The sequence below is a fragment of the Artibeus jamaicensis genome, unplaced genomic scaffold (assembly GCF_021234435.1).
Source record: "Artibeus jamaicensis isolate MK-2021 breed Jamaican fruit bat unplaced genomic scaffold, CSHL_Jam_final contig_781, whole genome shotgun sequence".
NCBI classification, from domain to species: domain Eukaryota; kingdom Metazoa; phylum Chordata; class Mammalia; order Chiroptera; family Phyllostomidae; genus Artibeus; species Artibeus jamaicensis.
The window spans coordinates 6,836,990-6,849,797 of record NW_026521968.1 but is presented as its reverse complement, the minus strand read 5'-3'; the positions used below and the strand labels follow the sequence as shown (position 1 = coordinate 6,849,797).

Sequence of the window (12,808 nt, the reverse complement as noted above, 5' to 3'; positions counted from 1 at the left end):
GAGAGTAATGAAAAAGGGACAGAATGAGGGCAGAGATGGGACAGTGGAAGCCTGCCGTGTGGGGAGGAGGGAGAGTGGATTAGGGGAGCCCTCCAACTCTCCTCTGCCCTCCCCCGGCTTCTTCTATCCAGACCCCAAAGAAACCGAGAGTCTCACAAAACAGCATACTTAGTAACTAATAAGTCCCGGTTATAAGCCAAAACTTCTAAAATTGATTCTTTTGAAAACATTTTAACAAAACGAAAACCTTACAAAGTTGAAAATCATCAACTCTCTATGCTAAGTGACTTTCACATTCAGTTACATTATGAGATCTATCCAAGCCATTTGATAACTTGACAAAGTGAAATTTCAGGACTAAAAAGAAACAGTTTACTGAACATCCCCAAACAGTCCAGGACGTTGATGAGCCCGACAAAGTAGCCAAGAAGCAGGCCGTGGACTACAAAATCGCTTCCTCTTTGGAAGGGGTGAAATAAAATGTTTAAGTTAAAAAGCCTATTCTTCAATGATAAGTATTCTTTCAGAATTAACATTTTTACTAAAATACAGATCTAGACTAAAATGGAAAAAAGAGTTTTTCTTTGAAGTGGGTCTGCTAATCTTTTAAACATTATGTAAACAAACTGGTGGTAAAAGTGCCCCCTCTGTATACGATTTCCACAGGTTAGATTATGGTACTCAGACTATTCGACTAGAATTTCAGCTATAAAAACAAAAAGAAAAAAGCCAAAAACATGACAAGTACATTATGTATGAATTATAGAGCACGCATTTGACGTCACACATGTGTTGAATGCCAATCCAAGAACCACTGAGGCTACGCACTCCCTGCCAGAGCTCTGGGCAGTAACAACTAGAATCCTCTCCTGTATGTAAAACAGAAATCAAAAACTTCACTTAAAAGTTGCAATTGGACAACCTGGATATATTGACATATTGTCAAGAAAATAAGAAGACTTTTGGCCAAGATGGAGGCGTAGATAGACACACTGGGCCTCCTCACACAACCAAAATAAGGACAACAATAATTTAGAAACAAAATAACAACCAGAACTGACAGAATATTGAACTGTATGGAAGTCCGACAACCAAGGAGTTAAAGTAGACGCAGTCATCCAGACAGGTAGGAGGGGCGGGGCAGAAAGGGGTCTACACACACACACACACACACACACACACACACACACACACACACTCTCACACACAAAAAAAAGTGGTGGCTGGTGGATCCCATGTGGACATAACAGCAGCAGCAGGCAGACAGCCAGGCTGTGGATTGTGGAGGGGCACAGCGCACAAGGCAGCTGGAGGGCCGGGCGTCCCACATTCACACAGATAAACCAGGCGAAACTGAGGAGCGAGACAGACCACTCAACCCAGGGCCCTAGTGTGGGGAAATAAGGCCTCAAAACACTGACTGAAAACACCTGTGGGGGTTGAGGTGCTGGGAGAGATTCCCAACCTCAGAGTACAGTTTGTTGGAGAGACCCACGGGGTCCTAGAATGTACACAGGCCCACCCACCTGGGAATCAGCACCAGAAAGGCCCAGTTTGCTTGGGGGAAGTGGGGGAAGTGACTGAAATCCGGCAGAGAGTCGAGCAAGTGCCATTGTTCCCTCTCAGACACCTTCCCCACATGCAGCATCACAACCCAGCGACTGGGTTGCCCCACCCAGGCGAACATCTAAGGCTCTGCCCCTCATACCTAACAGGTGCATCAAGACAAAAAAAAAAATGGCCCAAATGAAAGAACAGATCAGAGCTCCAGAAAAAACACAACTAAGTGACGAAGAGATAGCCAACCTATAAGATGCACAGTTCAAAGCACTGGTGATCAGGATGCTCACAGAACTGGTTGATTTTAGTCACAAATTAGAGGAACAAATGAAGGCTAAACTAATTGAGATGAAGGGAAATGCACAGGAAACCAATAGTGATGGAAAGGAAACTGGGACTCAAATCAAGGGAGTGGACCAGAAGGGAGAAAAAAAATGACCAAACCAAAAAGAATGAAGAAACAAGAATTCAAAAAAATGAGGAGAGGCTAAGAAACCTCCAGGACATCTTTAAATGCTCCAAATCCAAATTATAGGGGTACCAGAAGGGGAAGAGGAACAGCCACGAGTGGAAAACTTAGAGTCCCAAAGAACTTGGACCCAAGAAGGAACACACCAAGGCACATCATAATTACATTAGCCAAAATTAAAATGAAGGAGAGAATTCTAGAAGCAGCAAGAGATAAGGGGACAGTCACCTACAAAGGAGTTCCCATCAGACTGTCAGCTGATTTCTCAAAAGAGACCCTACAGGCAAGAAGGGGCTGGAAAGAAGTATTCCAAGTCATGAAATCCAAAGACCTACATTCAAGATTGCTCTATCCAGCAAAGCTTTAATTTAGAATGGAAGGACAGATAAAGGGCTTCTCAGATAAGATCAAATTCAAGGAGTTCATCATCACCAAGCCCTTATTATATGAAATGTTAAAGGGACTTATCTAAGAGAAAGAAGATGAAAAATATGAACAGTGAAAGGAGAGCAAACTCACAGTTATTAAGAACCACACCTAAAACAAAAGCAAACTAAGAGGACAGCTATCAGGGGAGTGGGAGGAGGAGAAGGGGGGAGAATGTACAGAGAACAAGGAGCATAGATGGTAGGTAGAAAATAGACAGGGGGAGGGTATGAATAGTATGGGAAATGTAGATGCTAAAGAACTTATAAGTATGACACTTGGAGATGAATGCGGGTGGGAGGGGGTGTGCAGGGTGGAGGGGAGTGAAGGGGAAAAATGGGACAACTGTAATGGCATAATCAATAAAATATACTTTAAAAAAGAAAATAATAAGAAAATTATCTTATTAAAATGTTATTCCTTTTGAATCCACATTAATTTTCTAGATCTTTTTGTCTGGGTGGTTACAATGTATCTGTAGTAATTAAACCTAGATTGTCAGCAATGTACTACAGGGTAATGCAGGTTTGTTTCACACTTTGAAAATATTTTTCTCCTTCCTAATCTGGTATTTAAAGTTGTTATAAAATAAAATCTGTAATTTACTTTTTTAAAATCCTCACCTGATGGCATTTTTCATTGCCTTTAGAGAGAGATGAAGGGAGAGAAAGGGAAACATGGATGAGAGAGAGAAACATTGATTGGGTGCCTTCCATTTGCACCTGAACACAGCTGGGTTCGGAACTGAACCAGCAACCCTTCAGCCACAGGACTATGCTCCAACCAACTGAGCCACACTGGCCAGGGCTGTAATTTACTTTAAAACATGCCAGCATAGTGTGCTATGTATGTGTGCTAGTTACTCCACTAAAAACCTTCACTGTCTAGAGGCAGCTCTTCACTGTAAATGGGAAAACCCATTCTAGGAGTAATTAGCTAGAATTTTACCTAAAGACCAGAATGACTATTTTATGACTATTTTATATGCTTCTGCTATCCTAATCTCCAAACTACCCCAGAAGCTTTGGTAATGAGTTTTGTATGAACTAAGTAGCTTTATTATTTAGTATCATGAATATTAAAAATTCCTGGGGTAAAATGAGTGGCATTAAGAGACATGGACTGATTAGAAATACATAGCCCACCCTTCACCCCACTCCGGCATGAACAAGGTATCGAAGACTCAGGAAGGCCTGGAGTCTGTAGTGATGGAAGGCTGTCTAGGGCTCCACTCAAATGGCCATGTCCTGAATGGCTGGTCTGGGCTCATGTTTCACAACATCCTAAATCCTCTCAAACAAGCAGCAGCCAGTCTCAGGGAGCCCCCAGCCCCTGTACCTCTTGCCAAGTGGCCCCAGGCTCTGCACTAGCAGCAGCCAGCCTAGATTCACAGCTTGGCTTCACTTGGGGATCTTCAAGTGAAGAGTGTAAGTAGCAGCCTTCTCAGATTGCTTAATAGCTCAGGCAGTGTGGCCCTGGGCAGAACACAGGTGGGGGCTGACCTTGGTACAGTATAAGAAAAGGAGTAGCCAAAGAACCTACATGCATGGCCCATGGACGTGAACAACGGTGTGGGGATTGCCTGGGAGTGGTGGTGGTGCTGGGTGGAGGAGGGCAAAGGGGAAAAAACTCTAGTAGCATAATCAATAAAATACAATTTTTAAAAGGGAAAAAATGGCTATGTGCAGCCACCGATTTGGAGGATGCTGGTTGCCTGGTACAAACCACACCTGTCTCTGACACTGTCCCATTTGCATCAGTAAATCTTCAGGGAAAGGTAGGTGAGAGCACTAATGACAGAGTAGGGGCTGCATCCAATTTACTCACAAAACCTTTTTTGATGTCTGCTTGCTAAACGAAGTATGTGAGGGTGCAGAATTCTCTCTTTCATTGTAATCTGGTAGCCAAGTGGTAGGTAGTATACCTAGAGCCTTGATATAGCTGTAACTATTGGAAGCTAATTACCAAAGGCACATAAACTTGGGAATAGCCAAAGTGGCTTACATAAGTCTGGAAAAAAAGATTTGCACAAATACAGGAAGTGATTTCTACTAAAGCTTTTCTGAAGGAAGATGCATCTGCCGATACAATCTTTTTGAAATTGAAATCCCTGTTTTTAAAGTTTCATTACAAGAGATTCATTTTATGTAAGATCCCCTCCATCTGGACTGCATTTTACTTCCCCATAAGCTGAGAACTGGAGTAACTGTAAACGATTATTTTCATAAGGTAATGCTCTCCTAAGGAATCCCCCTTAATACAAACCGTATGTTAGCAGCTTGGAAAGAAAGATATTCTTCAGGAAATTACTTGTCTATTTCAGATCAAAGAAATGGAAACAAATGGGTACTAAAGCTTACCCAGTTTACAGTTTCAAATATTTTTCACTGCAAGGCTGTGGTTTGTAAATACTGACTACATGAAATTCCACTGTAAACCCAACTCACTTTTCTGATATCTCATTACTCTTTCAGTATGAGGTCTAACACCAGTCCCAACCCAAGGCCTGTCCTGTCCAGAGTCACCGCCTCTGCCACATACTCCAAACACATCTGGCACATCTGCCATTCCTTGGAACACGGGAGCATGCACACACAACATGCTCCCTGAGCTCAGCTCTACCTTATGGCATGTCACTGAAAGTAGATTAAAGGTAAAATCCAAATGAAGGTGAGCTCTATGAGACTAGAGACTGGTTTTCACCCCCTGACATATTCCCAGGGCTTAGAAGAGTGTCCAGCACTTAGCAGGCCTTTCAACTAAAGGGATCCCACAACCGCTATGTACTCATGTGTGAGAGGCACAGACAGAAACTGGGGATCCAGAAAACGTGGCAGCTCCCTAGCAGAGATCTCACATTCTCACAGGAAAGCCAGACATAAGCAGAGAAATTAACTATAGATTATGATTAGGGCTATGAGAGAGGTCAGTAAGACACTGTGATAGAGAACAGACGAAATTCCTCAGATAGGGTTTTAGACTAACTCGGTGCTTAAGAGAGGGAGAAGGAGAAATGTGGACAGATCTGAAATACATGCTGGAAGTGTAACCAACAGGGTTTACCCCTGGCCTGGACATGGCCCTCAAGAAAGAGGCTGAATGAAGGGTGACTCTTAGGTATTTTGTTCTTATAGATTTTTAAAAATTTTATGCTTAAGCAACTAGGTGATTTGATGGTACCATATATTGACGATAAGACTTAAACAAATTTTGAACAGGAAAAAAAAGTTCCGTGTGGAGTATGTTGAATCCGAGAAGTGTATTAGACATCCAAGTAGAGATAACACATAGGCAGCATGGTGCCTGGCAAGGAATAGGTGCTTAATAATGAACCAAAATGCACAATAACAACAAAACATATATACATAAATTATACAAAATTTAATTAAAAAATGAGCCAATACTGGCTATTCTCTAAACCCCTGAGAACCAAAGTGTTGGCAACACCCATGGACAACTGCTAAAGGGATGTTTTACCCGAACCTCAGTCAATCAGTGGAACCAATTACTTCACTATTTTTTTATGGAATCACTAAAATCGCCACTTGTCATAGTCTTGTGTAGTCAATGCCTTAAGACAGCAGTAGCCAGCTACTAAGCTTTCTTTTAAAAAGATATTATCCTAATCAATATAAAGTTGATTTTCTAAAAATTAAAGCCCAAAGTCAACAATTTAAAGATACCTTTGTTCCTTGGTTGAAGAGCTATGTCTAAGAATATTGCCTTAATCAAAAATATCTTTTCTAAAAAAAAATTTTTTTTCTAAAATGATTAGCTTTCAATGTATTAGACTGAGCACACTTACAGATTATTGCACAGCAGCACATGCACTGTGGTAGGTGGGTCTTCAACTGAAACAGGGTTTGCTGAGAATTTAGATCGGATGGGGGATTCTGCCTAGAATCAATCTTGCTAGTAAACAGTCTAAGGAATTCTTCCTACCAATGGAACATACGAGTTCCTACCAGAACTGTTAATCTTTGAACTAGGATATATAAATAACAAGCATTAAGTAGATTCATGTATAGTAGTTATTTTGCAAATAAATTTCGGCAAGTTAACTACCCTAATTTAGACTATAATTTAAAGGAACAAGCTACAGCAAGGTTTCTCAACCTCGACATGCCTGACATTTTGGGCTCGGTAACCCGCTGCTGCAGGGCCTGCCTGTGCACCACAGATGTTTGGTGGCAACCCCGGCCTCTACCCAGCAGACGCCAGATGCACACACTACCCACTGCCTGAGTTGAACCACCAAAACTGTCCCCAGACACTACGAAATGCCCCCTGGGGGGTCCGCAGTGGAGAAGTACTGATCCAAAATGTTGCAAATTAGAGATTATAACCTACATATATCAGCATGGAAATCTCACTAATGATTTGGGGTAGCCAATTCCCAAGGTGAGTCGAATAACCCCTACCTTCTGATATCCACACCACTATGTAGTTCCCTCACACACTGTGTTGGGGTGGGTCTGTGTGACCAATAGAATATGTTATGGCCTGTGACTTCCGAGGTGGGGTCATAAAAACGCTGTGTGGCTCATGTCTTGCCTTCTTGGAGCATTTGCTCTGGGAGGAGGCCAGGGGTCATATCAGGAGCATGCAGCTCTATGGAGAGGCCTTCAAGGTGAGGACCGAAGGCGACCACTCCGAGGAACTGAGGCTCCTTGACAAAAGCTACCTCAGTAAGCTTGGAAGAAGATGCTGTAGCTCTAGCCAACAACATCTACACGACAACCTCATGAGAGATCCTGAGCCAGAACCACCCACCGCACAGGGACTCTGTTTAAGTCACTAGGTTTTAGGGTAGTTTGTTATACAGCAATGGTCACTGACACAGAATTGCACTTCTGACTGTCTCAAATGCAGAAACCCTGGCAAGTATATGAACCCTTACCACTTACTAACAGAATCACTACATTCTAAGACACAAACGACTGATTAGTAGCAATTTATCTTTTCTGTGCAAAAATGAGACAAACAAGCTCAAAACTCTTCCTCCTGAATTTAAAGTGTTGTTTAGGGGAGAAAGTCGGAATGGACTAGTAACTTGATTATGTGGTGAAATAAAATATTTTCCACTACGAAGTCTTTGAAAATCTTCACGGAGATTCACATACCTAAGCGGGCAGCTCACTGTTTCTTCTGTCTCATGATACAGCCGCTAAACACAGGGCTTTCGGTAGGAAAACTTTAAGATTTAATTGTGGCTCAGGCTCAGTGGTGATGACCCATGGAATGGCAGAAACTCTGTAAACAAAGTGCAGCTTCCCCAGATGTTCTGTAAATCCAGGAGTCACAGCCAGGCTTCCTACTGCCACAGGCACATTTGTTATCTCGCTTTGTACATAAAAAATAAAATAGTTACTAGATGAATGTGGATTAAGTGAATCGTCAAATTTTGCCTTACTAGGAATAAACAATATTCCAAGCAAATAGATCCCTATTTGTTACACAGCTTGGGAAGCCTCTTGTACTTCCACTCTCTCTGCTGGTGTTATGGGCTAAATTTGGCCCCCATCCTTCTAGTTCATATATTCAAGCACTAACTCCCAGCACCTCAGAACATGAGGATATTTGGAGATCAGGTCTCTCACAGGAAATGAAGTTAAAATGAGGTTATTATGGAGGTTCCTAATCCTATCCAAAATGATGGTGGTCCTTGTAAGAATAGGCCACAGGCACACACAGAGGGAAGACCACTTGAAGTCACAGGGAGAAGATGGTCGCCTGCAAGCCAAGAGGAGAGGTCTTCTGAGAAGAAACCAACCCTGCCAACACCTTAACCGGAGACTTCCAGCCTCTAAGCGTGCGGACACTAATTTCTGTGGTTTAAGTCCCCAGTCTGTGGTGCTTTTAGGGCCACCCTGGCAAACTCAGAGGGCTGTCGGGCTACCTTTCTGTTTACCAGGCCCTCTGTGATCTTGAATCTGGTCACTTCCACTGAGCAAAGAGACCATGTCATCAGAAAGGTTACATGCAACCCATGACTTTACATTTCCAGAATAAAAAAGTGTATGACAATGATTTTAGATTTCCCAATACTTTTGCCAATACTTCTAATATCAGAAGGAGAAAAAACAGAATTAACTCAAACAATTCAAGTAGAAATAACTGAAATTGTAGACCCTTTTCAAAATGACCACAGAAATGGTCATTGAATCTTGATGACTATAATCCAGAGTAAACAGTTACTGAAGGAATGCCCATTTTACTTTGTTGAATGGGTGTTTGGAGATGATTTGCCATTAAAGGTTGATTCTGAGCAGGTGGACTGGGGAGGATGGTATCCTCGTACTAATACCAATGTGGCTATCACTTACAACAATATTCTCAGGCAAACTGTTATAGTTGATCACACTGAAGGAGCAAGTAAAGCTTTCAACGAATTAAGATAGTTGAACAGACTTTTTTTTTAAATGCTCATCCCAGGATATGTTTTTATCAATTTGAAAGAGAGAAGAGAAAAGAAGAGAAGAGAAGAGAAGAGAAGAGAAGAGAAGAGAAGAGAAGAGAAGAGAAGAGGAGAAACATCAATGTAAGACAGAAACATCAGTTACCCATATTTTTGGACTGTAAGACACACCTAGGTTTTAGAGGAGGAAAATAGGAAACAAAAATTTGAAGCAAAAAAATGTGGTAAAATATTTAATAAAATAAATAACAATATTTCACCAATGTTAATGTAAACAGAACTCAACACCAGCAGTGACAACCATTATTCCTTCCAAATGAGCGGAGAGAGGGTGCACATCTTATAGTCTGAAAAATACGGTACTTTCTGTACATGCCCTGGCCAGGGACTGAACCCACAGCCTAGGTACATGCCCTGACCAGGAATCAAACCAGCAATGTTTTGGAGTATGGAATAATGCTCCAAGTGATTGAGTGACCTGGCCAGGGGAAGAAGAATTTTTAAAGAAAAGTAATAGTAATGACAAATTATTCTGAAGTCCATATGTCATAGAAACAGTAAGGTACAAAAAGGACAATTTACTATATTGAATACCAACCTTATTTGTTGAGCATTTACTTTGCCCACTACTGGGTTTAGTAGAAAACAAGCATCTTTAAATCTCCACACCAACCCCCTAAAGGCATTATATATCATCCCCAATCAAAGGTAATAAATTAAACTCGGAGAGGTTATATCATTATATATATCCATTCAATAATATATAATTATATATTTATATAGAATAAATGTGATTATAATTATCTTCACATTTTTCCCTTTCATTGCTTTTTAAAATATGCCTACTAGAAAATTTTAAATTACAGGGAACTTGCATTATATTTCTATTAGCTAGTACTTTTTCATACTACATTAATTAGCTTCTTCTAAAACTCTAGAAAGTATAGTTAATCATAGCAGACATTTAACTAGAGAACTGAGGAATGAAAAGTTTCTGATCCTTTTCAACTTACAAAACGAGATGAGTTATCATTTTTCACAGTCTTCGCATTTCCAAATGATTCCAGAATTGGATTAGCTTGCAAAAGCTGCCGTTCAAGTTCTCCCTAAAAGACATCACACACACACACACACACACACACACACACACACACACACACAGCAGATGCATGTTAATCCAGTGATTTGATCCCAGTCCTCAGGGGAAAAACAAAGCTAAACAAAACTGTTTCTTTCCCTCACTTCTATCACTTAGTTTGCTGTCCAGCAACCTTTACTGGATTCTTACTTTAGGTCACAAGAGACTCTGCTGAAGGAAAAAAAATAGCATCTATAAAGTGATCACACGAAGAAGATGTCACATTGACAGAGGAGATAAATTAAAGGGTGGCAAATAAGTTAGGCAGAGGATTCTGAAAATAAAAACAAAGAAACTGGCTCTCACAGAATGAAATTTAACATGACATTTTAATTAAGAATATACTAATACTTATAATTAATGGTATAAAGCTTGCCATTTTTCCAAGGGTTTCACATATTTTATTTTTAAAGTTATATTTTATTGATTATGCTGTTAACAGTTCCCAATCTTTCCTCCTTTGCCCCCTCGTGTCCATGGATCAAGCAAATAAGTTCTTTGGCTACTCCATTTCCTACACTGTACTTTATATCCCCGCGGCTATTCTGTAACTACCTATTAGTACTTCTTAATCCCCACACCTCTCCTATCTGGCAACCATCAAAACACTCCCCATATCCATGATTCTGTCTCTGTTCTTCTTGTATGCTTCATTTGCTTTTTAGATAATTGTTGACAGATATGTATTTATTGCCACATTATTAATAGTTTTGATCTTCTTTTTCTTAAATAAGTCCCTTTAACATTTCATATAGTAATGGTTTGGTGATAATGAACTCTAAATTTTTTCTTCTCTGAGAAGCTCTTTATCTGCCCTTCAATTCTAAACCATAGCTTTGCTGAGTAGAACAATCTTGGCTGTAGGTCCCTGCTCTTCATGACTTTGAATATTCCTTGTCAGTCCCTTCTAGCCTGAGAAGTTTCTTTTGAGAAATCAGCTGACAGCCTTATGGGAACTCCCCTGCAGGTAACTAACCTCTCTCTTGCTGCTTTTAAGAGTCTCTATTTATAACCTTTGGCTGGCTTCCTTCCTTCCTTCCTTCCTTCCTTCCTTCCTTCCTTCCTTCCTTCCTTCCTTCCTTCCTTCCTTTTTTTTTGCTGCAGAAAGCTTTATTGTTTCCATTTGGTCCAATGCATGGGAGAGGGTTCCAGGGTTATGAGGTTCAGACAAAAGCCAGACACCAGGGAAATGCAGAGGGGCCCCTTGAAGGTCTCTGCGCTCCAAAGGCTTTCTAGTCGTGCTTGAGGGTTGGTCTTTCAAAGAGATACTCTCCCATCCCAGCTTGGGCCACCCAGCCCATGGATGTTAGTCAGGTGGTCGCCCATCTTCTTGAGGAGCTTCACCTCCTTGTTGAGGAAATGGTTCTCCAGGAAGTCACAGAGATGAGGGTCTGTGTGGGTAGAAGCCAGGGCATGCAGATCCAAAAGGGCCTGGTTCGGGGTCTTCTCCAAGGCCAAGGCTGCTTCCATGGTGTCCTGAGTTTTACCCCATTCATCTTGGGAAGGCTTCGCCACATCCTGGAGAAGAATGCGGCAACTGCGCTGGTTTTGCAGCTTTAAGAGACGCTCAGAGCCCTCACGCTTCTTCTCCACCAACTCTCGGAAGAAGTGGCCCACTCCCTCCAGAGCCACATCGTCCGGGTCGAAATAGAAGCCCAGAGAGAGGTAGGTGTAGGAGGCCCGCAGATGCACGTTGGCCAGGCAGTTGATGGCCGCCTCCACCTCAGTAGGATAATTCTGGTGAATTTGGGAGCTCATGATACAAATGTTCGGCAGTGAAGAATTAAGGTCGAAAAAACGGTGCCAGCTGGTCTCGGAGGCTGAGGTGGTTTCGAAGATGGTCACTAAAAAAGGAGGTGGAAGGGAGTTGGAAAGGAGGGGTGTCCCTAGGTCTGTTCTGTCCAAACCCTGTTGAAGCAAGAGACAGATCCCAGGACCGCCGAGGGCACTGTGTCTGGCATTTTCATTACGTGTCTTGGAGTGGGCCTCTTCACATCTTGTTTGGGACTCTCTATGCTTCCTGGACTTGCATGTCTATTTCTTTTGCCAAATTAGGTAAGTTTTCTTCCATTATTTTTTCAAATAGATTTCCAACTTTTTGCTCTTTCCTCCTTCTGGCACTCCTATGATACAAATGTCGAACCTCTTGAATTTGTCCCAGAGGCTGCTTATATTCTCATTTTGGGGGATTCTTTTCCCTTCTTATTCTGATTAGTTGTTTGTTTGCTTCCTTATGTTCCAAATCATTGATCTGATTCTTGGCTTCACCCACTCTACTGTTGTTTCCTTGTAAATCGTTCATTTCAATTAGTGCATCCTTTGTTTCTGACTGGATCTTTCTTACGCTGTTGAGGTCCTCACTAAGTTCCTTGGGCATCCTTATAACCAGTGTTTTGAACTCTGCATCTGATAGATTTGTCTGTCTCCATTTAGCTTACCTCTTTTGCTGGAGTTTTGATCTGTTCTTTCATTTGGGCCATGTTCCTTTATCTCCTCCTTTTGGCAGCCTCCTTGTGTTTGTTTCTGTGTAGGTAGGTCTGCTTTGACTCTGTGTCTTGGCAGTGTGGCTTCACATAGTAGGTGTCATGTAGGGTCCAGTGACACAGCCTCCTCTATCACCCAAGGATATTACTGTTACTTGAGGTGCACCCTTCATGTGGGCTGAGTACACCCTCTTCTTGTAGTTGAGCCTTGGTTGCTGTTGGCACACCAATGGGAGAATTTACCTAGGCCAGCTAGCTACAAAGTCTGGCTGTGACCACTGACCATAACCTGACCTCCAGTGGAGGATTAGCTG

At 41.8% G+C, this 12,808-nt stretch overlaps 2 protein-coding genes across 4 annotated transcripts in view; both read right to left on the bottom strand.

Moving 5' to 3' along the window:
- The window catches only part of MYH10 (myosin heavy chain 10), a 147,753-nt gene that overhangs the window by 76,469 nt on the left and 58,476 nt on the right, over positions 1–12,808 (bottom strand). For all 3 annotated transcript variants that reach the window (XM_037164952.2, XM_037164953.2, XM_037164954.2), the window contains exon 6: positions 9,887–9,979. In XM_037164952.2, the coding sequence (XP_037020847.2) occupies positions 9,887–9,979 (93 nt within the window). The remainder of the gene's footprint in view (positions 1–9,886; positions 9,980–12,808) is intronic.
- On the bottom strand, positions 11,262–11,819 carry LOC119063565 (ferritin light chain-like). The gene has a single exon (XM_053672657.1). It carries the CDS (start codon positions 11,767–11,769, stop codon positions 11,269–11,271), a length of 501 nt encoding a protein of 166 aa, XP_053528632.1. The 5' UTR covers positions 11,770–11,819; the 3' UTR covers positions 11,262–11,268.